Genomic DNA, 24147 nt, shown 5'->3' with positions numbered 1-24147 from the left:
CCCCGAGGCCGATACATCCTTCCGCGAGGCCGATACATCCTTCCCCGAGGCCAATATATCCTTCCCCGAGGCCGATACATCCTTCCCCGAGGCCAATATACCCTTCTCCAAGACCAACATATCCTTCCCCGAGGCCAATATATCCTTCCCCGAGGCCAGTATATCCTTCCCCGAGGCCGATATATCCTTCCCTGAGGCCAACATATCCTTCCCCGAGGCCGATATATCCTTCCCTGAGGCCAACATATCCTTCCCCGAGGCCGATATATCCTTCCCCGAGGCCAGTATATCCTTCCCCCACCCCACCCCAACCCGACTCCCAAGCTGCTGGCTTGGGCAAGATACAGGTGGGCTGGTCCTGCACGTGAGGAACACTGGGTGGGCGAGGACAGGAGGGGGCAAAGCAGCCGCGGGTGATGCAACAAGGCAGGCAACACTGGGCAACAATCGTGACAGAAAATGGCAATTTAATCGCGCGCAAGCATCGATACCGCGTCGAGTTAGAAAAACAGGTACAAACAGCGAAACAACATCTTGACTGTAAAAATGCGTGACGCCAAAGCAACTGGTTGCTGGGCCTGGCAGGAAACCACCCTGAGGAGACGTGGGAAATACCCGAGGGTGGTGGGGGGGGGATGGTCCATACCCAGACAGAAAGGCAAGAGGGGAGGGTTTTGGGAGAGGGGAAAGTTGGTGGCGAGCTTCGTGGCTCCCTGAAATACGAAGTGCCAACCCAGGTGGCAGCTGGTGCTGCAGGGCACCCCCTGAGATGGGAATTCCGGAGGGGAGGGGGGTGGGGGCGTGTGGAAGAGGGGTGGCAGGAATGTTAAGAAAGGCCCCGACGCTCAGGTCAAGGAGCTCGGGCAGGAGGCTGGCGTTCGCAAGGGGGCCAGCGATTGGCCTGGCCACCCTCTCGAGGTTCGGGCGAGCGGGCAGCGGAGGAGGAGGGCGAGAATCGGGTGGGGTGAGGTGGTGGCCCCCTTTTGCCTGGCTAATTCTTGGACGATGCGGCCGCCTCTTGATGAGCTTCTTTGTACTGCGTCGCCCACGTCTTCGGATCCTGGTTGTTGTGCATCTGGTGACCAGAGGAAAATTAACAAGGGTTGGTAGCGCGCAGCGGAGGAGGAGGAGGCCCTTCAGCCCATCATGCCCGTGCTGGCCCCCGTTGAAGGAGCTATCGAATTAGCCACACACTCTCCCCGCCCTGCTCTCTTTCCCCCACCGTAGCCCTGCACATTGTCCCCCCCCTTCCGGTATTTATCCAATCCCCCCTCACACTTTTCGAGGGTTTGTTCCTGCCGATCGTTAGTCCCTCCACCCCTCCTCCCCCACCACCCACAAAACAACCAGCCGTTGCTCTGTGGCCCGCTGACCCGCCGACTTCGATTCTCCAGGCTCTCCTACCTTGGCGACAAACTCCAGCACTCTCAGCTTAGAAGTTTCCTTCAACGCCCTGGGTCCCCAGCGAAACTCGTACTCCACGGGGTCAGTGTGAAGAACGCGGGAGTAATCCAGGTACCTGAGGGGCAGATAGAGATCGTAACCGCGTAGGAAATGGTAGCAGGAGGTGGCCATTCGGCCCCTCGAGCCTGCTTCTGCCCCCCCCCCCCCCCACCCCCCACCTTCGATAAGATCCTGACTGCTCCGACTGTGGCCTCAACTCCACTTTCCTGTCCGTCCCCCCCCATCGTCACCCTCGACTCTCCCTCGTCAATCACTCGGCCTCGAATATATTCAGTGACCCGGCCCCCACTGCTCTCTGTGGGGGGGAGAGAATTCCACAGACTGACCACCCTCTGAGAGAAGAAATTCCTCCTCGTCTCCGTCTTCAATGGGAGACCCCTCATTCTGAAACTGTGCCCCCCTCCCCCTCGTTCTAGATTCCCCCACACGAGGGAGGGAAACATCCTCTCAGCATCCACCCTGTCAAACCCCCTCCCATCAGAATCTGATATGTTTCGATAAGATCACCTCCCATTCTTCTAAACTCCCAATGGGTAGAGGCCCAACCTGCTCAACACCCACCCTTGTCAAGCCCCCCCCTCTCATCAGGATCTTATATGCTTCAAAAGGACATGGTAAAACATAGCTTCTGTTGGCAAATTCCCAATAATATGTCATCTGAGATCTGTTGGAAGCAGTAATGGTTCAAGGGAAAAACCTTTCCTCAGGACAAAGCCATCATTGACCCCTGTGGTGTGGCTTTACCATTCGAACAGGTTTCCGTGCAGCACAATGATTGTCAAAACAATCACTTGAAATCGTAAGGTGCTGCATAATCTATAAGCGGGTCCCTGAATATATTCAAGGCCGGGTTAGATGGATTTCTGATCGGCAGGGGAGTCGAGGGTTATGGGGTGGGGGCGGCGGATGGGGAAAGTGGAGTCGGGGCCACAGTCAGATCAGCCATGATCTTATTGAATGGGGGAGCAGGCTCGAGGGGCCGAATGGCCTCCTCCGGCTTCCTATATTCCTATGAATGTGCCATCTGAAACAGCCCCACTGAGACATTCAGTTCAGGCATAGGGATGGGCAACAAATAATAGCCTTGAAGGTACAGCACGGGGTTAGATACAGGGTAAAGCTCCCTCTACACTGTCCCCATCAAACACTCCCAGGACAGGTACAGCACGGGGTTAGATACAGGGTAAAGCTCCCTCTACACCGTCCCCATCAAACACTCCCAGGACAGGTACAGCACGGGGTTAGATACAGAGTAAAGCTCCCTCTACACCGTCCCCATCAAACACTCCCAGGCTGGGTACAGGTGAAAAGACAGCCGACCCTACAGCGTAACCCAGTGCTACAGTCGGACGATGTACAGCACTCACTTCTGTTTGACAAACTCCTCGGTGATGAGCTTCTTCACGTCCCCGAAGTCATTGTGTCGCTCACTGAAGGGAGGGGGAAAAAAAACATCGACACAAAAACGAGTGAAACTGCTGCGTCTGAATGCTGAGAAAAACCCCCCCCAAAACGGCCGGGACGAGCGAGGAACTGGGGGGGTGGGGGGGGGGGGGGGGGGGGAAGAGTAAACCCACACAGGCCACCAGCTCCGTTGCCTCCCATGCCCTCTCCAGGCCGGGAACTCGCTGAACCAGTGCAGGTTCCTGGAGCGGTGTGCTCCCGCGGGAATAGGGGGTGCAAGCGGCCTCGGACCAGTGAACCCGGGAGCAGCCGCCATCTCGCCTGCAGCCCCACCACCCCCACCCCCTCCAAAATGAATTCCCGGGCCTTAGCACAAAAGGTTAAGTTGAACAGCGCGAGCGAAGGAGTTACCTGGGATCGACCCGAAGCTTTTTGAGGGTGTGCCACAGCAAGGCTAAGGAGAAGAGGAGCAGAGTGTGTTAAATACTGGTTCACAGGAGCTTCAAACAGTGCCCGACCCATCAGGAGACGCAGCGCGCTGGGCACCAAGAGAAAAGAAAGGGACTGCGTTTCCCTGGCGCCCTGCGCCGCCTCAGTGCGAACCGAAGAGCCTCACGGCCCACGGAGGAGCTTCTTACATGGGAGGACCCGTTTGCTATGTAGGAAACGTGGCAGCCAATTGGCGCACAACACGATCCCACAGCTGCCAAGGTGGTAGTGGCCCCAGGTCATCTGCATTGCAGCGATCCTGGTTGAGGGTCAAATGTCGGCCCCAGGACACCGGGGGGAACCCCCCAACCTAATCTCGGCACTTCATCCAGCAGAGGTAGTGGGATATTTTACGTCAACCCAAAAGTGGAGATGGGCGCCTTGGGTTTAATGTCTCATCGTAAAAAGGCTGCACATGTGACAGTGCGACGCTCCCTCAGCGCTGACCCTCCGACAGTGCGGCGCCCCCTCAGCGCTGACCCTCCGACAGTGCGGCGCCCCCTCAGCGCTGACCCTCCGACAGTGCGGCACTCCCTCAGCACTGACCCTCCGACAGTGCGGCGCGCCCTCAGCGCTGACCCTCCGACAGTGCTGCGCTCCCTCAGCGCTGACCCTCCCACAGTGCGGCGCCCCCTCAGCGCTGACCCTCCGACAGTGCGGCGCCCCCTCAGCGCTGACCCTCCGACAGTGCGGCGCCCCCTCAGCGCTGACCCTCCGACAGTGCGGCGCTCCCTCAGCGCTGACCCTCCGACAGTGCGGCGCTCCCTCAGCGCTGACCCTCCGACAGTGCGGCGCTCCCTCAGCGCTGACCCTCCGACAGTGCGGCGCTCCCTCAGCGCTGACCCTCCGACAGTGCGGCGCTTCCTCAGCGCTGACCCTCCCACAGTGCGGCGCTCCCTCAGCGCTGACCCTCCGACAGTGCGGCGCTCCCTCAGCGCTGACCCTCCGACAGTGCGGCGCTCCCTCAGCGCTGACCCTCCGACAGTGCGGCGCTCCCTCAGCGCTGACCCTCCGACAGTGCGGCGCTCCCTCAGCGCTGACCCTCCGACAGTGCGGCGCTCCCTCAGTAATGACCCTCCAACAGTGCGGCGCACCCTCAGCACTGACCCTCCGACAGTGCAGCGCTCCCTCAGCACTGACCCTCCGACAGTGCGGCGCTCCCTCAGTACTGACCCTCCGACAGTGCGGCGCTCCCTCAGCACTGACCCTCCGACAGTGCGGCGCTCCCTCAGTAATGACCCTCCGACAGTGCGGCGCACCCTCAGCACTGACCCTCCGACAGTGCAGCGCTCCCTCAGCACTGACCCTCCGACAGTGCGGCGCTCCCTCAGTACTGACCCTCCGACAGTGCGGCGCTCCCTCAGCACTGACCCTCCGACAGTGCAGCGCTCCCTCAGCGCTGACCCTCCGACAGTGCGGCGCTCCCTCAGCGCTGACCCTCCGACAGTGCGGCGCTCCCTCAGCGCTGACCCTCCGACAGTGCGGCGCTCCCTCAGTAATGACCCTCCGACAGTGCGGCGCACCCTCAGCACTGACCCTCCGACAGTGCACCGTTCCCTCAGTACTGAGAGAGAGAAGCTGAAGGCACGGCCGCCAATGGCGGAGCGATGGGAATCGGGGGATGCTTGAGAGGCTGGATTTGGAGGAGCGCAGAGATCTCGGAGGGTTGTAGGTTACAGAGATAGGGAGGGTTGTCGGGGCTGGAGGAGGTTACAGAGATAGGGAGGGTTGTAGGGGCTGGAGGAGGTTACAGAGATAGGGAGGGTTGTAGGGTCTGGAGGAGGTTACAGAGATAGGGAGGGTTGTAGGGGCTGAAGGAAGTTACAGAGATAGGGAGGGTTGTAGGGGCTGAAGGAGGTTACAGAGATAGGGAGGGTTGTAGGGTCTGGAGGAGGTTACAGAGATAGGGAGGGTTGTAGGGTCTGGAGGAGGTTACAGAGATAGGGAGGGTTGTAGGGGCTGAACAAGGTTACAGAGATAGGGAGGGTTGTAGGGGCTGAAGGAGGTTACAGAGATAGGGAGAACTCTAAGGGCTGGAGGAGGTTACAGAGATAGGGAGGGTTGTAGGGGCTGAACAAGGTTACAGAGATAGGGAGGGTTGTAGGGGCTGAAGGAGGTTACAGAGATAGGGAGGGTTGTAGAGGCTGGAGGAGGTTACAGAGATAGGGAGAACTCTAAGGGCTGGAGGAGGTTACAGAGATAGGGAGGGTTGTAGGGGCTGGAGGAGGTTACAGAGATAGGGAGGGTTGTAGGGGCTGGAGGAGGTTACAGAGATAGGGAGGGTTTTAGGTGCTGGAGGAGGTTACAGAGATAGGGAGGGTTGTAGGTGCTGGAGGAGGTTACAGAGATAGGGAGGGGTGTAGGGGGCTGGAGGAGGTTACAGAGATAGGGAGGGTTGTAGGGGCTGGAGGTGGTTACAGAGATAGGGAGGGTTGTAGGGGCTGGAGGAGGCTACAGAGATAGGGAGGGTTGTAGGTGCTGGAGGAGGTTACAGAGATAGGGAGGGGTGTAGGGGGCTGGAGGAGGTTACAGAGATAGGGAGGGTTGTAGGGGCTGAAGGAGGTTACAGAGATAGGGAGGGTTGTAGGGTCTGGAGGAGGTTACAGAGATAGGGAGGGTTGTAGGGTCTGGAGGAGGTTACAGAGATAGGGAGGGTTGTAGGGGCTGAAGGAGGTTACAGAGATAGGGAGGGTTGTAGGGTCTGGAGGAGGTTACAGAGATAGGGAGGGTTGTAGGGTCTGGAGGAGGTTACAGAGATAGGGAGGGTTGTAGAGGCTGGAGGAGGTTACAGAGATAGGGAGAACTCTAAGGGCTGGAGGAGGTTACAGAGATAGGGAGGGTTGTAGGGGCTGGAGGAGGTTACAGAGATAGGGAGGGTTGTAGGGGCTGGAGGAGGTTACAGAGATAGGGAGGGTTTTAGGTGCTGGAGGAGGTTACAGAGATAGGGAGGGTTGTAGGTGCTGGAGGAGGTTACAGAGATAGGGAGGGGTGTAGGGGGCTGGAGGAGGTTACAGAGATAGGGAGGGTTGTAGGGGCTGGAGGTGGTTACAGAGATAGGGAGGGTTGTAGGGGCTGGAGGAGGCTACAGAGATAGGGAGGGTTGTAGGTGCTGGAGGAGGTTACAGAGATAGGGAGGGGTGTAGGGGGCTGGAGGAGGTTACAGAGATAGGGAGGGTTGTAGGGGCTGAAGGAGGTTACAGAGATAGGGAGGGTTGTAGGGTCTGGAGGAGGTTACAGAGATAGGGAGGGTTGTAGGGTCTGGAGGAGGTTACAGAGATAGGGAGGGTTGTAGGGGCTGAACAAGGTTACAGAGATAGGGAGGGTTGTAGGGGCTGAAGGAGGTTACAGAGATAGGGAGAACTCTAAGGGCTGGAGGAGGTTACAGAGATAGGGAGGGTTGTAGGGGCTGAACAAGGTTACAGAGATAGGGAGGGTTGTAGGGGCTGAAGGAGGTTACAGAGATAGGGAGGGTTGTAGAGGCTGGAGGAGGTTACAGAGATAGGGAGAACTCTAAGGGCTGGAGGAGGTTACAGAGATAGGGAGGGTTGTAGGGGCTGGAGGAGGTTACAGAGATAGGGAGGGTTGTAGGGGCTGGAGGAGGTTACAGAGATAGGGAGGGTTTTAGGTGCTGGAGGAGGTTACAGAGATAGGGAGGGTTGTAGGGGCTGGAGGAGGTTACAGAGATAGGGAGGGGTGTAGGGGGCTGGAGGAGGTTACAGAGATAGGGAGGGTTGTAGGGGCTGGAGGTGGTTACAGAGATAGGGAGGGTTGTAGGGGCTGGAGGAGGCTACAGAGATAGGGAGGGTTGTAGGTGCTGGAGGAGGTTACAGAGATAGGGAGGGGTGTAGGGGGCTGGAGGAGGTTACAGAGATAGGGAGGGGTGTAGGGGATGGAGGAGGTTACAGAGATAGGGAGGGGTGTAGGGGCTGGAGGAGGTTACAGAGATAGGGAGGGGTGTAGGGGGCTGGAGGAGGTTACAGAGATAGGGAGGGGTGTAGGGGCTGGAGGAGGTTACAGAGATAGGGAGGGGTGTAGGGGCTGGAGGAGGTTACAGAGATAGGGAGGGTTGTAGCAGCTGAAGGGCCCGGAATCACATCCTGAGGCAGGCGAGGGTAGAAACACAAACTAACAGCAGAAAGGTGCTTACAGTCCTTCACCACGTTGCCCTTCATGAAGATAATGGAGAGAATGACCATCAGGAGCCCCATTTTGGGCGTAGCATCACCCCTGGGGAAGAAAATGGAGTTACAGTTTACACAGTGCGTCGTCGCTGCTGCTGACCCACCTGTGCTGTGAGGAGGAGGCTGCGGGTGGGGGAAGGTGCAACCACACAGCTCAGGACGTGGTCGTTCAGCCCATCGTGCCACGTGCTGGCTCTTTGAAAGAGCTATCCCATTAGTCCCACACTCTCCCTCCTGCTCTTTCCCCCCCGTAACCCCGCACATTTTTCCCTTTCGAGTATTTATCCAACTCCCCCTTTTCGAGGGTGAATCTGCTTCTCCCGCCCTTTCGGGCAGCGCCTTCCAGATCACAACAACTCGCCACGTCCAAAATAAATAAAATTCCCCTCATCTCCCCTTCCCCCTCCCGCCGATTCTCTTCAATCTGTGTCCCCCCCTCTGGTTACCAACCCTCCCGCCACTGGGAACAGCTTCTCCGCATTTACTCGATCGAGACCCCTCCTTGTGATTTTGAACGCCTCGATTAAATCCGCCCCTTAACCTTCTCTGCTCTAAGACGTTCCCATGTGTCTGCTGCCCTTGTCCTTCTAGGTGATAGAGGTGGTGGGTTTGGGCGGCGCTGTCGAAGGAGCCTTGGCGAGTTGCTGCAGTGCATCTTGTAGTTGGTACACACACACTGCTGCCCCTGTGCGTCGGGGGTGGAGGGAGTGAATGTTTGTGGATGGGGTGCCGATCGAGCGGGGGCTGCTTTGTCCTGGATGGTGTCGAGCTTCTTGAGTGTTGTGGGAGCCGCACTCATCCAGGCAAGTGGAGAGTATCCCATCACACTCCTGACTTGTGCCTTGTAGATGGTGGTCAGGCTTTGGGGAGTCAGGAGGTGAGTTACTCTCCACAGGATTCCCAGCCTCTGACCTGCTCTTGTAGCCACAGTTGCTGGTCCAGTTCAGTTTCTGGTGGATGGTGACCTGCGCCCCCAGCTCTCGGCCCAGCCAGCCAGCCAGGGAAAACAGCGCAGGGGGAGTGGAACGAAAATGGCTCTTCCAGAGGGAGAGTATGGGGTGATATCTAGTCTGCAAAATTCTGAGGAGAGTTCGCCACCTCAAGCAGATTGCCCAGGCAGACTTGTGGTTTATATGAGCAGAAATGTTTGCCCCCTCAACCCAGCTGCTCTGGCAGCTCAGAGTGAAGCAGCTACCACAGAAAGACACTGAGAAAATAGTGCAGGGAGCAGGCGGCCTTACCAATTCATGTTATCACCCTCAACACGCTCCAGTTTGTTAACGAGGATATAGGCATGGTTTTTAGTGTCAATTTCCACCAAATCCAGTCCAAATACCTAGAGAGAGAGACACAGAGTGAGAGACGGGTACAGAGAAAGAGAGAGACAGATAGGCCAGGGGACAGGGACAGAGAGAGAGAGCACGAGGGAGAGAACGAGAGAGAGAGAGCGAGAGACACAAAGAGACAGACAGAGAGTAAGAGACGTGTACAGACAGACAGGCAGGGGGGACAGAGGGAGAGAGAGAGGGGGACAGAAACAGAGAGAGGGGGACAGAGGGAGAGAGAGAGGGGGACAGAAACACAGAGAGGGGGACAGAGGGAGAGAGAGAGGGGGACAGAAACACAGAGAGGGGGACAGAAACACAGAGAGGGGGACAGAAACACAGAGAGGGGGACAGAAACACAGAGAGGGGGACAGAAACACAGAGAGGGGGACAGAAACACAGAGAGGGGGACAGAAACACAGAGAGGGGGACAGAAACACAGAGAGGGGGACAGAAACACAGAGAGGGGGACAGAAACACAGAGAGGGGGACAGAAACACAGAGAGGGGGACAGAAACACAGAGAGGGGGACAGAAACACAGAGAGGGGGACAGAAACACAGAGAGGGGGACAGAAACACAGAGAGGGGGACAGAAACACAGAGAGGGGGACAGAAACACAGAGAGGGGGACAGAAACACAGAGAGGGGGACAGAAACACAGAGAGGGGGACAGAAACACAGAGAGGGGGACAGAAACACAGAGAGGGGGACAGAAACACAGAGAGGGGGACAGAAACACAGAGAGGGGGACAGAAACACAGAGAGGGGGACAGAAACACAGAGAGGGGGACAGAAACACAGAGAGGGGGACAGAAACACAGAGAGGGGGACAGAAACACAGAGAGGGGGACAGAAACACAGAGAGGGGGACAGAAACACAGAGAGGGGGACAGAAACACAGAGAGGGGGACAGAAACACAGAGAGGGGGACAGAAACACAGAGAGGGGGACAGAAACACAGAGAGGGGGACAGAAACACAGAGAGGGGGACAGAAACACAGAGAGGGGGACAGAAACACAGAGAGGGGGACAGAAACACAGAGAGGGGGACAGAAACACAGAGAGGGGGACAGAAACACAGAGAGGGGGACAGAAACACAGAGAGGGGGACAGAAACACAGAGAGGGGGACAGAAACACAGAGAGGGGGACAGAAACACAGAGAGGGGGACAGAAACACAGAGAGGGGGACAGAAACACAGAGAGGGGGACAGAAACACAGAGAGGGGGACAGAAACACAGAGAGGGGGACAGAAACACAGAGAGGGGGACAGAAACACAGAGAGGGGGACAGAAACACAGAGAGGGGGACAGAAACACAGAGAGGGGGACAGAAACACAGAGAGGGGGACAGAAACACAGAGAGGGGGACAGAAACACAGAGAGGGGGACAGAAACACAGAGAGGGGGACAGAAACACAGAGAGGGGGACAGAAACACAGAGAGGGGGACAGAAACACAGAGAGGGGGACAGAAACACAGAGAGGGGGACAGAAACACAGAGAGGGGGACAGAAACACAGAGAGGGGGACAGAAACACAGGGAGGGGGACAGAAACACAGGGAGGGGGACAGAAACACAGAGAGGGGGACAGAAACACAGAGAGGGGGACAGAAACACAGAGAGGGGGACAGAAACACAGAGAGGGGGACAGAAACACAGAGAGGGGGACAGAAACACAGAGAGGGGGACAGAAACACAGAGAGGGGGACAGAAACACAGAGAGGGGGACAGAAACACAGAGAGGGGGACAGAAACACAGAGAGGGGGACAGAAACACAGAGAGGGGGACAGAAACACAGAGAGGGGGACAGAAACACAGAGAGGGGGACAGAAACACAGAGAGGGGGACAGAAACACAGAGAGGGGGACAGAAACACAGAGAGGGGGACAGAAACACAGAGAGGGGGACAGAAACACAGAGAGGGGGACAGAAACACAGAGAGGGGGACAGAAACACAGAGAGGGGGACAGAAACACAGAGAGGGGGACAGAAACACAGAGAGGGGGACAGAAACACAGAGAGGGGGACAGAAACACAGAGAGGGGGACAGAAACACAGAGAGGGGGACAGAAACACAGAGAGGGGGACAGAAACACAGAGAGGGGGACAGAAACACAGAGAGGGGGACAGAAACACAGAGAGGGGGACAGAAACACAGAGAGGGGGACAGAAACACAGAGAGGGGGACAGAAACACAGAGAGGGGGACAGAAACACAGAGAGGGGGACAGAAACACAGAGAGGGGGACAGAAACACAGAGAGGGGGACAGAAACACAGAGAGGGGGACAGAAACACAGAGAGGGGGACAGAAACACAGAGAGGGGGACAGAAACACAGAGAGGGGGACAGAAACACAGAGAGGGGGACAGAAACACAGAGAGGGGGACAGAAACACAGAGAGGGGGACAGAAACACAGAGAGGGGGACAGAAACACAGAGAGGGGGACAGAAACACAGAGAGGGGGACAGAAACACAGAGAGGGGGACAGAAACACAGAGAGGGGGACAGAAACACAGAGAGGGGGACAGAAACACAGAGAGGGGGACAGAAACACAGAGAGGGGGACAGAAACACAGAGAGGGGGACAGAAACACAGAGAGGGGGACAGAAACACAGAGAGGGGGACAGAAACACAGAGAGGGGGACAGAAACACAGAGAGGGGGACAGAAACACAGAGAGGGGGACAGAAACACAGAGAGGGGGACAGAAACACAGAGAGGGGGACAGAAACACAGAGAGGGGGACAGAAACACAGAGAGGGGGACAGAAACACAGAGAGGGGGACAGAAACACAGAGAGGGGGACAGAAACACAGAGAGGGGGACAGAAACACAGAGAGGGGGACAGAAACACAGAGAGGGGGACAGAAACACAGAGAGGGGGACAGAAACACAGAGAGGGGGACAGAAACACAGAGAGGGGGACAGAAACACAGAGAGGGGGACAGAAACACAGAGAGGGGGACAGAAACACAGAGAGGGGGACAGAAACACAGAGAGGGGGACAGAAACACAGAGAGGGGGACAGACCGAGAGACGGGGACAGACCGAGAGACGGGGACAGACCGAGAGAGGGGGACAGACCGAGAGAGGGGGACAGACCGAGAGAGAGAGGGACAGAGAGAGAGAGGGACAGAGAGAGAGGGGGACAGAGAGAGAGGGGGACGGGGTGGAGAGAGAGAGAGAGAGAGACGGGGGGGGGGGGAGAGAGAGGGGGAGACGGGGGTGGGGGGGGGAGAGAGGGGGATGTGGGGGGGGGGGAGAGAGAGGGGAACGGGGGGAGGGAGAGAGAGAGGGAGACGGGGGAGAGAGAGGGAAACTGGGGGGAGGGAGAGATGTTACACACCCTTTCCAACATCGGAACATAGGACAAGCTAGTTGAGCAAAGACTGTGACCCACCCTCCCTATCTCTGTAACCACCTCCAGCCCCTACAACCCTCCCTATCTCTGTAACCTCCTCCAGCCCCTACAACCCTCCCTATCTCTGTAACCTCCTCCAGCCCCTACAACCCTCCCTATCTCTGTAACCACCTCCAGCCCCTACAACCCTCCCTAGCTCTGTAACCTCCTCCAGCCCCTACAACCCTCCCTATCTCTGTAACCTCCTCCAGCCCCTACACCCCTCCCTATCTCTGTAACCTCCTCCAGCCCCTACAACCCTCCCTATCTCTGTAACCTCCTCCAGCCTCTACACCCCTCCCTATCTCTGTAACCTCCTCCAGTCCCTACAACCCTCCCTATCTCTGTAACCTCCTCCAGCCCCTACACCCCTCCCTATCTCTGTAACCTCCTCCAGCCCCTACACCCCTCCCTATCTCTGTAACCTCCTCCAGCCCCTACAACCCTCCCTATCTCTGTAACCTCCTCCAGCCTCTACAACCCTATCTCTGTAACCTCCTCCAGCCCCTACAACCCTCCCTCTGTCTCTGTAACCTCCTCCAGCCCCTACAACCCTCCCTATCTCTGTAACCTCCCTCCACCCTCTGAGATCTGATTCCCGCCTCTCATTCATCTCCCCCCAAATTCCCATCGCTCCACCATTGGTGGCCGCGCCTTCTGCTGCCTGGGGGGCCCTGAGCTCTGGAATTCCCTCCCTAAACCTTCTCCCCCTCTCTCCCTCCTCCATTAAGACACTCCTTAAAATCCGACTGCTTTGACCAAGGTTTTGGTCGCCTGTCCCTAATATCTCCTTATTTGGACTTGGGGTCAAGTTATTGTCTGATTGACGACCCTGTGGGGGAGAACTTTGGGGGGGGGTGTGTTACTGTGCTGCAGCCACCAGGAGATAAGCAGCCTGTCGTGAGAGTGGCGGCCAGTGCTGGACACTAACCTGGTGAAAGGTCCTGACAGTGCGTTTCATGATCTCTGTATATCTTGACCTGTACTCCTTCAACACATGCTTAATTATATCTGGAAAAGAAAACCGAGTCCAACACTCAGAGTGATTTCGACGATAGATGTCCAGAGGGCATTCGATAAGGGTGCCACACCTTAAGGTAAGATGGAGTCGGGGGTGATATATGAGCACGGGTAGGGGATCGGTCAACCGGCAGGAAGCAAAGAGCAGGGATAAACGGGTCATTTTCATGTTGGCAGGCAGGTGCCACAATGATCAGTGCCAGAGCCTCAGCTATTTACAACCTATATTAGCGACTTAACAGTGTAAGTCACGGATCTAAGTTTGCTGATGATCTTTTTAAAAAAATTCATTTATGGGATGTGGGTGTCGCTGGCTGGGCCCAGCATTTGTTGCCCATCCCTAATTGCCCCTTGAGAAGGTGGTGGTGAGCTGCCTTCTTGAACCGCTGCGGTCCCTGTGTGATGTGGGTACACCCACAGCGCCTGCTTTGTTGCGGTTTGATACAACCGAGTGTCTCGCTGGGACCGTTTCAGAGTCAACCACATGTAGGCCGGGCTAGGTGAGGGCGGCAGATTTCCTTCCCTAAAGGGACATTAGTGAACCAGATGGGGTTTTTAATGACAAGCGACAATGGTTTCATGGTCATCACTGAGACTTTTTAATTCCAGGTTTATATTCAGTTCAAATTCTACCGTCTGCCGTGGGCGGGGTTTGAACCCGGGTCCCCAGAGCATTACCCTGGGTCTCTGGGTTATTAGTCCCGTGTCAGCACCACCTCCTCCCCCCCGATACCAAAGCTAGGTGGGAACGTAAGCTGTGAGGAGGATACAGAGGCTGCAAAGAGACACAGACGGGTTAAGGGAGTGAGCAACAGGACGGCAGATGGGAGGATAAGGTGTGGGGCGAGTGTGAAGTTATTCACTTTGGTCGTAAGAATAGAATATCTGAATTATACTTTAAAAGGTGAGAGACTTGCAAACTTTGACGCTCACTGCAGACTTGTGTGTGCTCGTGCAAGGGACGTAGAAAGTTAGCAGCCAGCAATTAGGAAGGCAAATGGCTTGTTGCTCTTTAGTGTAAGGAGATTGGAGTTACAAGAATAAAGGGGTCTTGCAACAATTGTCCAGGGTTTTGGTCAGACCACATCTGGAATACCGTGCGCAGTTTTGATCCCCGCGTTTAAGGATAGGCTTGAATTGGAGGCGGTACAGTGAAGGGTCACTTGACTGGCCCGTGGGGGGGGATGAGGGGGCTGCCCTACGACGAGAGGCTGAGTAAACTGGGCCTACGTTTGCTGGGGTTTGGGACAATGAAAGCCGATCTCATCGAAACATTCGAGATTACAAAGGGGCTTGAGAGGGTAGACATGGGGACGTCGTATCCCCCGGCTGGAGGGTCTAGCACTCGGGGGGGGGGGCACAGTCTCAGGGTAAGGGGCCAATCATTTAGGATGTACATCACATTGTTAAGTTACATGGGTCAAGGGCATTGTTTAATAAAGTACCTAGAGCACGTATAAAGAGAGACTGCTGCGATAGGGGTAGTTGGTAGGTGGCAGATATATGTAATGCTGAATTCTGTAAATAAAGCTAGAATCAGGCAATGCATTCGTGTTTAGTTTCATGCCTCATCAACTGGCTTGGGAAATTAATATTTAGGGCTGAGAGGTGGAGAGGTTACTGCACACAAAGGCGTGTGAATCTCCCCCACCCCAGACGGTGTGTCTGCTCCATTGTTGAATATATTTAAGGCCGGGATGGACAGATTTTTGGTTTCAGGGAATTGAAGGGATGTGGGGAGTGGGTGGGAAAGTGGAGTTGAAGCCCAGGATCAGCCATGATCCTAATGAATGGAGGAGGGATACCCCGTGCTGTACCTGTCCTGGGAGTGTTTGATGGGGACGGTGTGGAGGGAGCTTTACTCTGTATCTAACCCCGTGCTGTATCTGTCCTGGGAGTGTTTGATGGGGACGGTGTGGAGGGAGCTTTACTCTGTATCTAACCCCGTGCTGTACCTGTCCTGGGACTGTTTGATGGGTCCGGTGTAGAGGGAGCTTTACTCTGTATCTAACCCCGTGCTGTACCTGTCCTGGGAGTGTTTGATGGGGACAGTGTAGAGGGAGCTTTACTCTGTATCTAACCCCGTGCTGTACCTGTCCTGGGAGTGTTTGATGGGGACGGTGTAGAGGGAGCTTTACTCTGTATCTAACCCCGTGCTGTACCTGTCCTGGGAGTGTTTGATGGGGACAGTGTAGAGGGAGCTTTACACTGTATCTAACCCCGTGCTGTACCTGTCCTGGGAGTGTTTGATGGGGACGGTGTAGAGGGAGCTTTACTCTGTATCTAACCCCGTGCTGTACCTGTCCTGGGAGTGTTTGATGGGGATGGTGTAGAGGGAGCTTTACTCTGTATCTAACCCCGTGCTGTACCTGTCCTGGGAGTGTTTGATGGGGACGGTGTAGAGGGAGCTTTACTCTGTATCTAACCCCGTGCTGTACCTGTCCTGGAGTGTTTGATGGGGACAGTGTAGAGGGAGCTTTACTCTGTATCTAACCCCGTGCTGTACCTGTCCTGGGAGTGTTTGATGGGTCCGGTGTAGAGGGAGCTTTACTCTGTATCTAACCCCGTGCTGTACCTGTCCTGGGAGTGTTTGATGGGGCCAGTGTAGAGGGAGCTTTACTCTGTATCTAACCCCGTGCTGTACCTGTCCTGGGAGTGTTTGACGGGGACAGTGCGGAGGGCAATTTGTTCTTTATGACATGAAGCGTTTGCTGTTCACAATGTTTGTTCAAGCATATTTAGCATCTTGTCTTTGCAAGCACTGGTTCTGTCAGTCTGGCTGTGTTCAAATCCATATCTGGGGTGTGGGGGCAGGAGGTGGGGAGGGGTCACAACAGACTGAGGCAGGAGATATACATGCTAACTCCCAGCAGGCTGCAAAGCAATTCGTTGCACCTCATTCTGCCTGGTCGCGGTTCAGCCCCGACTCACACACTCACCTTTCCGTTTCACCGGGATCTTTCTCTGCTCCATAATCAGGATGTACTGAACCACCTCACTCATCTGCGAAACGTGAAGCAAAAGATCCCATGAGCACCCTCAATGCCCGCAGAGATTGCGATCAGGAGAAAGTGCAAACCGATCCGAGCCCCCGCCTCTCAGGAAGGAGAGCGGGCAGCGCGGGTTCCCCAGAGCGATGTCCCGGGTTGACAGGGTTAAGTCACGAGGACTGGTCGGACAGACCGGGCTTGTATTCCCGCGAGTGTTCGGGTGTGGCGGGGGGGGGGGGGTGGGTGAATCCGATCGAAGGCTTTCAGACGATTCAAGGATTCGATAGGGTTGGTAGAGAGAAGCTGTTGCCTCTGGTGCGGGGCGAGTGGTGGTGGGGGTGGTGGGGTCCAGAACGAGGGGGCAGAACCTTAAACTGAGAGCCAGGCCGTTCAGGGGGGATGTCAGGAAGCGCTTCCTCACACAAAGGGGAGTGGGAATCCGGAACTCGCTCTCCCCAAAAAGCTGTGGAGGCTGTGGTGGGCATTGGGTAGCGGGGAGGAGGCAGGCTGCAGTCAATTGAAAATTTCCAACCCAAGATTGATAGATGTTTTGTTGGGTAAGGGGGGGTTGAAGGTTACAAAGGCAGGTAGATGGAGTTAAGATACAGATCAGCCATGATCTGACTGAATGTCGGAACAGGCTCAAGCGGTTGAACGGCTCCTCCTGCTCCTGTGTAATGGGTTCGACAGCCTGAATGGCCTCCTCCTGTTCCTGTGTAACAGGCTCGAGAGGGGCTGAATGGGCCTCCTCCTGTTCCTGTGTAACAGGCTCGAGGAGGGGGCTGAATGGGCCTCCTCCTGTTCCTGTGTAACAGGCTCGAGAGGGGCTGAATGGGCCTCCTCCTGTTTCTGTGTAACAGGCTCGAGAGGGGCTGAAGGGCCTCCTCCTGTTCCTGTGTAACAGGCTCGAGAGGGGGGCTGAATGGGCCTCCTCCTGTTCCTGTGTAACAGGCTCGAGAGGGGGGCTGAATGGGCCTCCTCCTGTTCCTAATGTCAATAAAAATATGACTAATGCATACTTTGAGAAGGGGAAAAAAAAAAGACTCTCCGGGTTAGGGGGAGAAAGGGGAGGGCGAGGTAAATGGGGGCCGACTGGGTTGCTCTTTTCGTGGAGCCAGCACGGATGCGACAGGCCGAATGGACGGACTGGACTGGACCGTTCTGTGTTGGGGGGGTGATAAACAGGTGCCTACCTTCCTGTCCACGGCAGCGGGCGTCAGCTTATCCAGGTTGTGTTGGGCCTGCGATCGGGTGGGACTCTGCGAGGGGCCCACGTCATCCACGTCAGAGTCCTCATCGTTCTGGATAAGAAAAAAGGAGAGACGAGACGAGGGGGGGGATTGGCTTTCATTCCAGATCGAAGGCAAGGGGGTTGGGTTAGCCTCGTCGGTCACACGAGCGAAGGGGTTTCGCGAGGGACCCCCTCCCCACCCCCCAACAACGGGCCACCTCTCCTCTCGGCTGACCCGCCGTGGCCTGCCCACTTTTGGCGAAGGGCTCCCACGGACAACGCTGCACCGGACAACGCTGACGTTTCGAGTCCTCGTGACCCTTCAACAGAACTCACGTTCTGTTGAAGGGTCATGAGGACTCGAAACGTCAACTGTGCTCTTCTCTACCGATGCTGCCAGACCTGCTGAGTTTTTCGCAGCATTAGACACGCCTGCCTCTTACCTACCAACACCCAGTGCCTTAGAAGTCTTTCTTTCTCATAAGCCAATGAACAAACGATCTACCCCTCGGAAGGAGACATTAACGGAACATGTCAAAAAGGGAATTTATCACATTTCTGGGGGCGACGACACACTTCAGTCCCACCACCACCCCCACACTCCTGCCGCTAACCCTTTCTCTTTATAGGCGTTTGAGGAAAACGACAATTAAATGAACTCGTCAACAACCCCCGAATGACACACCGTTAACTCAAAACAAAAACTGCATTGAGCACTTTAGCAAATTAAGCTACGATAATAATATTCTGGGGGAATTGAGGTCCCCGGGGGTTTCGCGGGAGGGCCTGAATGAAACCGGGCCGGCAGGTACCCACGACTCGAGGGGCACCCGGGGGGGTGGGGGGGGTGAAAGCAGCTGCAGGAGGAGGGGCAGGCGGGCGGGTCTAAGGAGCCCAGTTAACGTTTCGGGTCCGTATGACTCTTCAACGGTTCTCGAAACGGTAAACTGCGCTCCTCTCTGCAGAGGCTGTCAGACCCGCTCAGTTTTCCCCTGGTGCTTTTGTTTTTGTTTTGGATTTCCAGCATCCGCAGTCTTTTTGGCTTTTACCTGAGGGTCTAAGGTGGCCCGCTGCTTGGGCCAGGCCTGGGAACTGGCCTGCGGAACACGGACTCCCCAAGGCTTCAGAAAAAGAAAAGACAGGCGGCCGAGGAGAATCTCCCTTCGCTCTCTTTTGAGTAAACCGACGGGGCAAAGATGAACTAATTAAACGAATCTGACAGCCGCTCAAAGGGGCCGCCGCAACGCAAGACAAAACCTTAAAGGAAACACGTAATAATTAAATTCACGGGTTGTTGCCGGGGCTGATGATGCACCCCAGCCCCTGCGGTGCACCTGGTCGCGAACGTAGCTGTGGAAGAGGGGCAGTCGGGGGGTCTAACATCTCCCTCGACTGCCCGCAGCCCAGACCTGTTAAATGGCCACCTTGGCCAGGCGCACGGCTAGCCTGACAAGGAGGTCCTCCGCCCTCCTCTCCACACCGGGTGGCCAAAGATCGGGGGGCGTGGCACCGAAGTGCAACCAGAATTTGAGGAGCAGCCCCCCTCAAGTAGCGGAAGAAGGGCTGCATTTAACCTCTGGCGGTCCACCTATACACGTGGAACACGGGACTCCTCGAGGATGCAGAAAATACAAGCGGCCCGGGACGGTCTCTCTTTATATGTACTCGATTGCCGCATGTAAACAGGCTGAGGCTTCCACGCCCGGTGGGCACCGCGGGGACTGGGGTGCTTTATCGACCCCGTTAATCACTTTTTGATTTGACGTTTGTAAGTTCCCTTTAAACTTTGTCTTTGGTTTTACAGTTCCCTACTTTAGGGGCTGTGTTATTTTGTCCCTGATTTTGTTAATTTAGTTTATTTGGTTGGCTCCGAAAGAGTTAAACAGGCTGAGGTCCTCACATGCTAACATGCTAACTGAGTTGTTGGCTAATCCAAGCATTTGATCTCTATCAACTCAACTACAACGGACACAGTCATGAGGTGAGGAAGTTACCTCAGCGCTGTCGAGCTCTGAGAACCACAGATTCAAAGATAGTCTCTCCTCCCAAGCAGGAGTGTCCCAGGCATTAGTGCAGGGGCCACAATTATTGACAATATATATTAATGACTTGGATGAGGGGAGCGAATGTACTATCGCCGAGTTTGCGGATGACACAAAAATGGGTGGGAAGGCAAGTGGTGAGGATGACACAAGAGGGATAGAGACAGGTTACGTGAGTGGGCAAAAACTTGGCAGATGGAATATAACGTGGGAAAGGTTATGCATTTTGGCAGGAAGAATAGAGGAGCTGAAGATTATTTAAACGGAGAAAGACTGCAGAAAGCTGCAGCACAGAGGGATTTGTGGGTCCTCGTGCATGAATCCCAAAAAGCTAGTTCAACAGGTAATAGGGAAGGCAAATGGAATGTTGGCCTTTATTTCAAAGGGAATATGGAGTATAAAAAAAGGGAAGTCTTGCTAAAACTATACAAGTCACTGGTTAGACCACACCTAGAATACTGTGAACAGTTTTGGTCCCCTCATCTAAAGAAAGATATACTGGCATTGGAGACAGTCCAGAGAAGGTTCACTAGGTTGATCCCAGGTATGGAAGGATTTTCTTATGAGAGGTTGAGAAGCTACTCATTGGAGTTTAGAAGAATGAGAGACGACCTTATTGAAAGATATAAGATTCTTAGGGGGCTTGCTGAGAGGTTGTTTCCCCTTGTGGGAGAGTCTAGGACCAGAGTGTATAATCTCAGAGTAAGGGGTCGCTGTTTAAGATAGAGATGAGGAGGAGTTTCTCCTCTCAGAGGGTAGTTAACCTGTGGAATTCTTTACCGCAGAGGGATGTAGAGCCTGGGTCATTAAGTATGTTCAAGGCTGAGATAGACAGATTTTTAATCAGTAAGGGAATCAAGGGTTATGGGGAAAAGGCAGGAAAGTGGAGTTGAGGATTATCAGATCAGCCATGATCTCATTGAATGGCGGAGCAGACTCGATGGGCCGAATGGCCTACATCTGCTCCGACGTCTTATGGTCTCATGACACTCGCCACATGCCAGATCACAATTATTCCTGTACTATGTGCCCAAAATGTTACTTTCTGACAGAAATCTTTCCGAATTTAGCCTCCCCCGCCCAAACACAGGACCTGCCCTCTGGGGCTTGGAGGAGGTGAAACAGTTCACTGTGTCCGAGAGTGAGACGGTGCTGACACCAACTTGACGCTCGGACAGTGAGAGTGAGAGAGAGAGCTCTGGTGTTTCTCCAGTGCCTTTCACTATCCCAGAGTGTCTCAAAGCGCCTCACAGACAATGAGGTGCTTTTATTTTTTGGAAGTTTGACCATTGCTGCAATGGAGTAATTATGTTGGTCAACATGCACATAGCAAGATCCCACAAACATATGACAATGACCCAGGTTGAGGGGTGAATACCAGCTCTAGGACACCAGCATGATTGCACCTGCTCCCATCCACCCTCCCCGCAGCACGAGTCCTAAAAAATATCAGCCATGGGGTCTTTAATATCCACCCAGGAGAGCAGACTGGGCCCTCGGGTATAACAGCTCATCCAAAATCCTGTTACTCTGACAGTGCGGCGCTCCCTCAGCCCTGACCCTCCGACAGTGCACCGCTCCCTCAGCACTGACCCTCCGACAGCGCGGCGCTCCCTCAGCGCTGACCCTCCGACAGTGCGGCGCTCCCTCAGCACTGACCCTCCCACAGTGCGGCGCTCCCTCAGCACTGACCCTCCCACAGTGCGGGGCTCCCTCAGCACTGACACTCCGACAGCGCGGCGCTCCCTCAGCACTGACCCTCCGACAGCGCGGCGCTCCCTCAGCACTGACCCTCCGACAGCGCGGCACTCCCTCAGCACTGACCCTCCGACAGTGCGGCGCTCCCTCAGCACTGACCCTCCGACAGTGCGGGGCTCCCTCAGCACTGACCTTCCGACAGTGCGGCGCTCCCTCAGCGCTGACCCTCCGACAGTGCGGCGCTCCCTCAGCACTGACCTTCCGACAGTGCGCCTTTCCCTCAGAGGCTGGAGGTGGTTACAGATATGGGCAGTGTTGTTGGAGCGGAGTAGATTACAGAGATAGGGACGTTTGCAGGGGCTGGATGAGGTTACAGAGATAGGGAGGGTTGTAGGGGCTGGAGGAGGTTACAGAGATAGGGAGGGGTGTAGGGGCTGGAGGAGGTTACAGAGATAGGGAGGGGTGTAGGGGCTGGAGGAGGTTACAGAGATAGGGAGGGGTGTAGGGGCTGGAGGACGTTACAGAGATAGGGAGGGGTGTAGGGGCTGGAGGAGGTTACAGAGATAGGGAGGGGTGTAGGGGCTGGAGGAGGTTACAGAGATAGGGAGGGGTGTAGGGGCTGGAGGAGGTTACAGAGATAGGGAGGGGTGTAGGGGCTGGAGGAGGTTACAGAGATAGGGAGGGTTGTAGGGGCTGGAGGAGGTTACAGAGATAGGGAGGGGTGTAGGGGCTGGAGGAGGTTACAGAGATAGGGAGGGTTGTAGGGGCTGGAGGAGGTTACAGAGATGGGGTGCGGGCACAGCAGGATTTGGAACCTGGGAACTCAGCAGGTACAGGTGACGATGGGCGAATGGATCTTGGTGTGAATTTGGATGGTCGGGGGGAGGGAACAGCAGAGCAGAGAGATGGTGAAGGTGTAACAAACACTGACGAATCCTTTGCTTACCTGAGACGTGCCAGCCTGTGGACCTCGCTGGCTTGTTGAGTTCACCCCGGACTGCCTTCCCCGAGGCATGGGAACACAAGAAGTACAAAACCCCGAGCGGGGGCTTCCAGAGGCTGCAGGGGAAACAAGCAAGTTACCAAAAATTCTACCTTGATCATCCAACCTCTCTCAGCTAAGAACTCCCACTCTTTCGTTCTCTCCTCCAGGTGTTCACCCCCTCTCCCAAGTTATTACCCTCCCTCTTTTTATTCTTTCTTGGCAATTGAGGGTCGCTGGCCGGGCCCAGCATTTTTTTGCCCATCCTTTATTGCCCCCTTGAGAAGGTGGTGGGTGAGCCGCCTTCTTGAGCCGCTGCAGTCCCCGTGTGGTGTAGGTACACCCACCGCGCTGTTAGGGAGGGAGTTCCAGGATTTTGACCCAGCGACAGTGAAGGAACGGCCGATATATTTCCAAGTCGGGATGGTGAGGGGCTCGGAGGGGAACTTGCAGGTGGTGGGTATTCCCCGTGTGTCTGCTGCCCTTGTCCTTCTAGGTGGTAGAGGTGGTGGGTTTGGGCGGCGCTGTCGAAGGAGCCTTGGCGAGTTGCTGCAGTGCATCTTGTCGATGGTACACACACTGCTGCCCCTGTGCGTCAGTGGTGGAGGGAGTGAATGTTTGTGGATGGGGTGCCCATCAAGCGGGGCTGCTTTGTCCTGGATAGTGTCGAGCTTCTTGAGTGTTGTGGGAGCTGCACTCATCCAGGCAAGTGGGGAGTATCCCATCCCACTCCTGACTTGTGCCTTGTAGATGGTGGACAGGCTTTGGGGAGTCAGGAGGTGAGTTACTCTCCGCAGGATTCCCAGCCTCTGACCTGCTCTTGTAGCCACAGTATTTATCTGGCTGGGTCCAGTTCAGTTTCTGGTCAATGGTAACCCCCAGGATGTTGATAGTGGGGGATTCAGTGATGGTAATGCCATTGAATGTCAAGGGGCGATGGTTAGATTCTCTCTTGTTGGAGATGGTCATTGCCTGGCACTTGTGTGGCACGAATGTTACTTTCCACTTGTCAGCCCCAAGCCTGGATATTGTCCAGGTCTTGCTGCATTTGGACATGGGCTGCTTCAGTATCTGAGGAGTCATAAATGGTGCTGAACATTGATCAGCGAACATCCCCACTTCTGACCTTATGATGGAAGGAAGGTCACTGATGAAGCAGCTGAAGATGGTTGGGCCGAGGACACTAACCCTGAGGAACTCCTGCAGTGATGTCCTGGAGCTGAGATGATAGACATCTAACAACCACAACCATCTTCCTTTGTGCTCGGTATGACTCCAACCAGCGGAGAGTTTTCCCCTTGATTCCAGTTTTGCTCCTTGATGCCACACTCGGTCAAATGCTGCCTCGATGTCAAGGGCAGTCACTCTCACCTCACCTCGGGAGCTCAGCTCTGTGGTCCATGTTTGAACCAAGGCTGTAATGAGGTCAGGAGCTGAGTGGCCCTGGCGGAACCCAAACTGGGCGTCAGTGAGCAGGTTAGTGCTAAGCAATGGCCGCTTGATAGCACTGTTGATGACCCCTTCCATTACTTTACTGATGATGGAGAATAGACTGAGGGGGCAGTAATTGGCCGGGTTAGATTTGTCCTGCTTTTTGTGTACAGGACATATCTGGGCAATTTTCCACATAGCCGGGTAGATGCCAGTGTTGTAGCTGTACTGGAACAGCTTGGCTAGGGGCGCAGCAAGTTCTGGAGCACAAGTCTTCAGTACTATTGCTGGAATATTGTCAGGGCCCAGAGCCTTTGCAGTATCCAGTGCCTTCAGCTGTTTCTTGATATCAGGTGGAGTGATGGAAATTGGCTGGAGACTGGAATCTGTGATGCTGGGGACCTCCGGAGGAGGCTGAGATGGATCATCCACTCGGCACATCTGGCTGGAGATTGTAGCAAATGCAAAATCTCTCTCCCCAAGA

General features: G+C 55.3%; 1 protein-coding gene across 1 annotated transcript in view; it reads right to left on the bottom strand.

Moving 5' to 3' along the window:
• Positions 1-442: 442 nt before the first annotated feature.
• ndnl2 (necdin-like 2) overlaps positions 443-24147 on the bottom strand; it is a 28140-nt gene continuing 4435 nt past the window's right edge. Inside the window, exons 2-11 of the mRNA XM_078535333.1 lie at positions 22197-22309; positions 17473-17580; positions 16229-16292; positions 13201-13280; positions 8780-8874; positions 7505-7584; positions 3280-3322; positions 2832-2894; positions 1405-1519; positions 443-1075 (exon numbers count right to left, since the gene is read on the bottom strand). Coding sequence (XP_078391459.1) covers positions 992-1075; positions 1405-1519; positions 2832-2894; positions 3280-3322; positions 7505-7584; positions 8780-8874; positions 13201-13280; positions 16229-16292; positions 17473-17580; positions 22197-22265 — 801 coding nt within the window. The 5' untranslated portion in view covers positions 22266-22309 and the 3' untranslated portion in view covers positions 443-991. The remainder of the gene's footprint in view (positions 1076-1404; positions 1520-2831; positions 2895-3279; positions 3323-7504; positions 7585-8779; positions 8875-13200; positions 13281-16228; positions 16293-17472; positions 17581-22196; positions 22310-24147) is intronic.

Source organism: Cetorhinus maximus, unplaced genomic scaffold (assembly GCF_964194155.1).
Source record: "Cetorhinus maximus unplaced genomic scaffold, sCetMax3.hap1.1 HAP1_SCAFFOLD_389, whole genome shotgun sequence".
NCBI lineage: Eukaryota > Metazoa > Chordata > Chondrichthyes > Lamniformes > Cetorhinidae > Cetorhinus > Cetorhinus maximus.
Note: the sequence above shows the minus strand (reverse complement) of the source record. Positions and strands in the feature narration are given on the sequence as shown.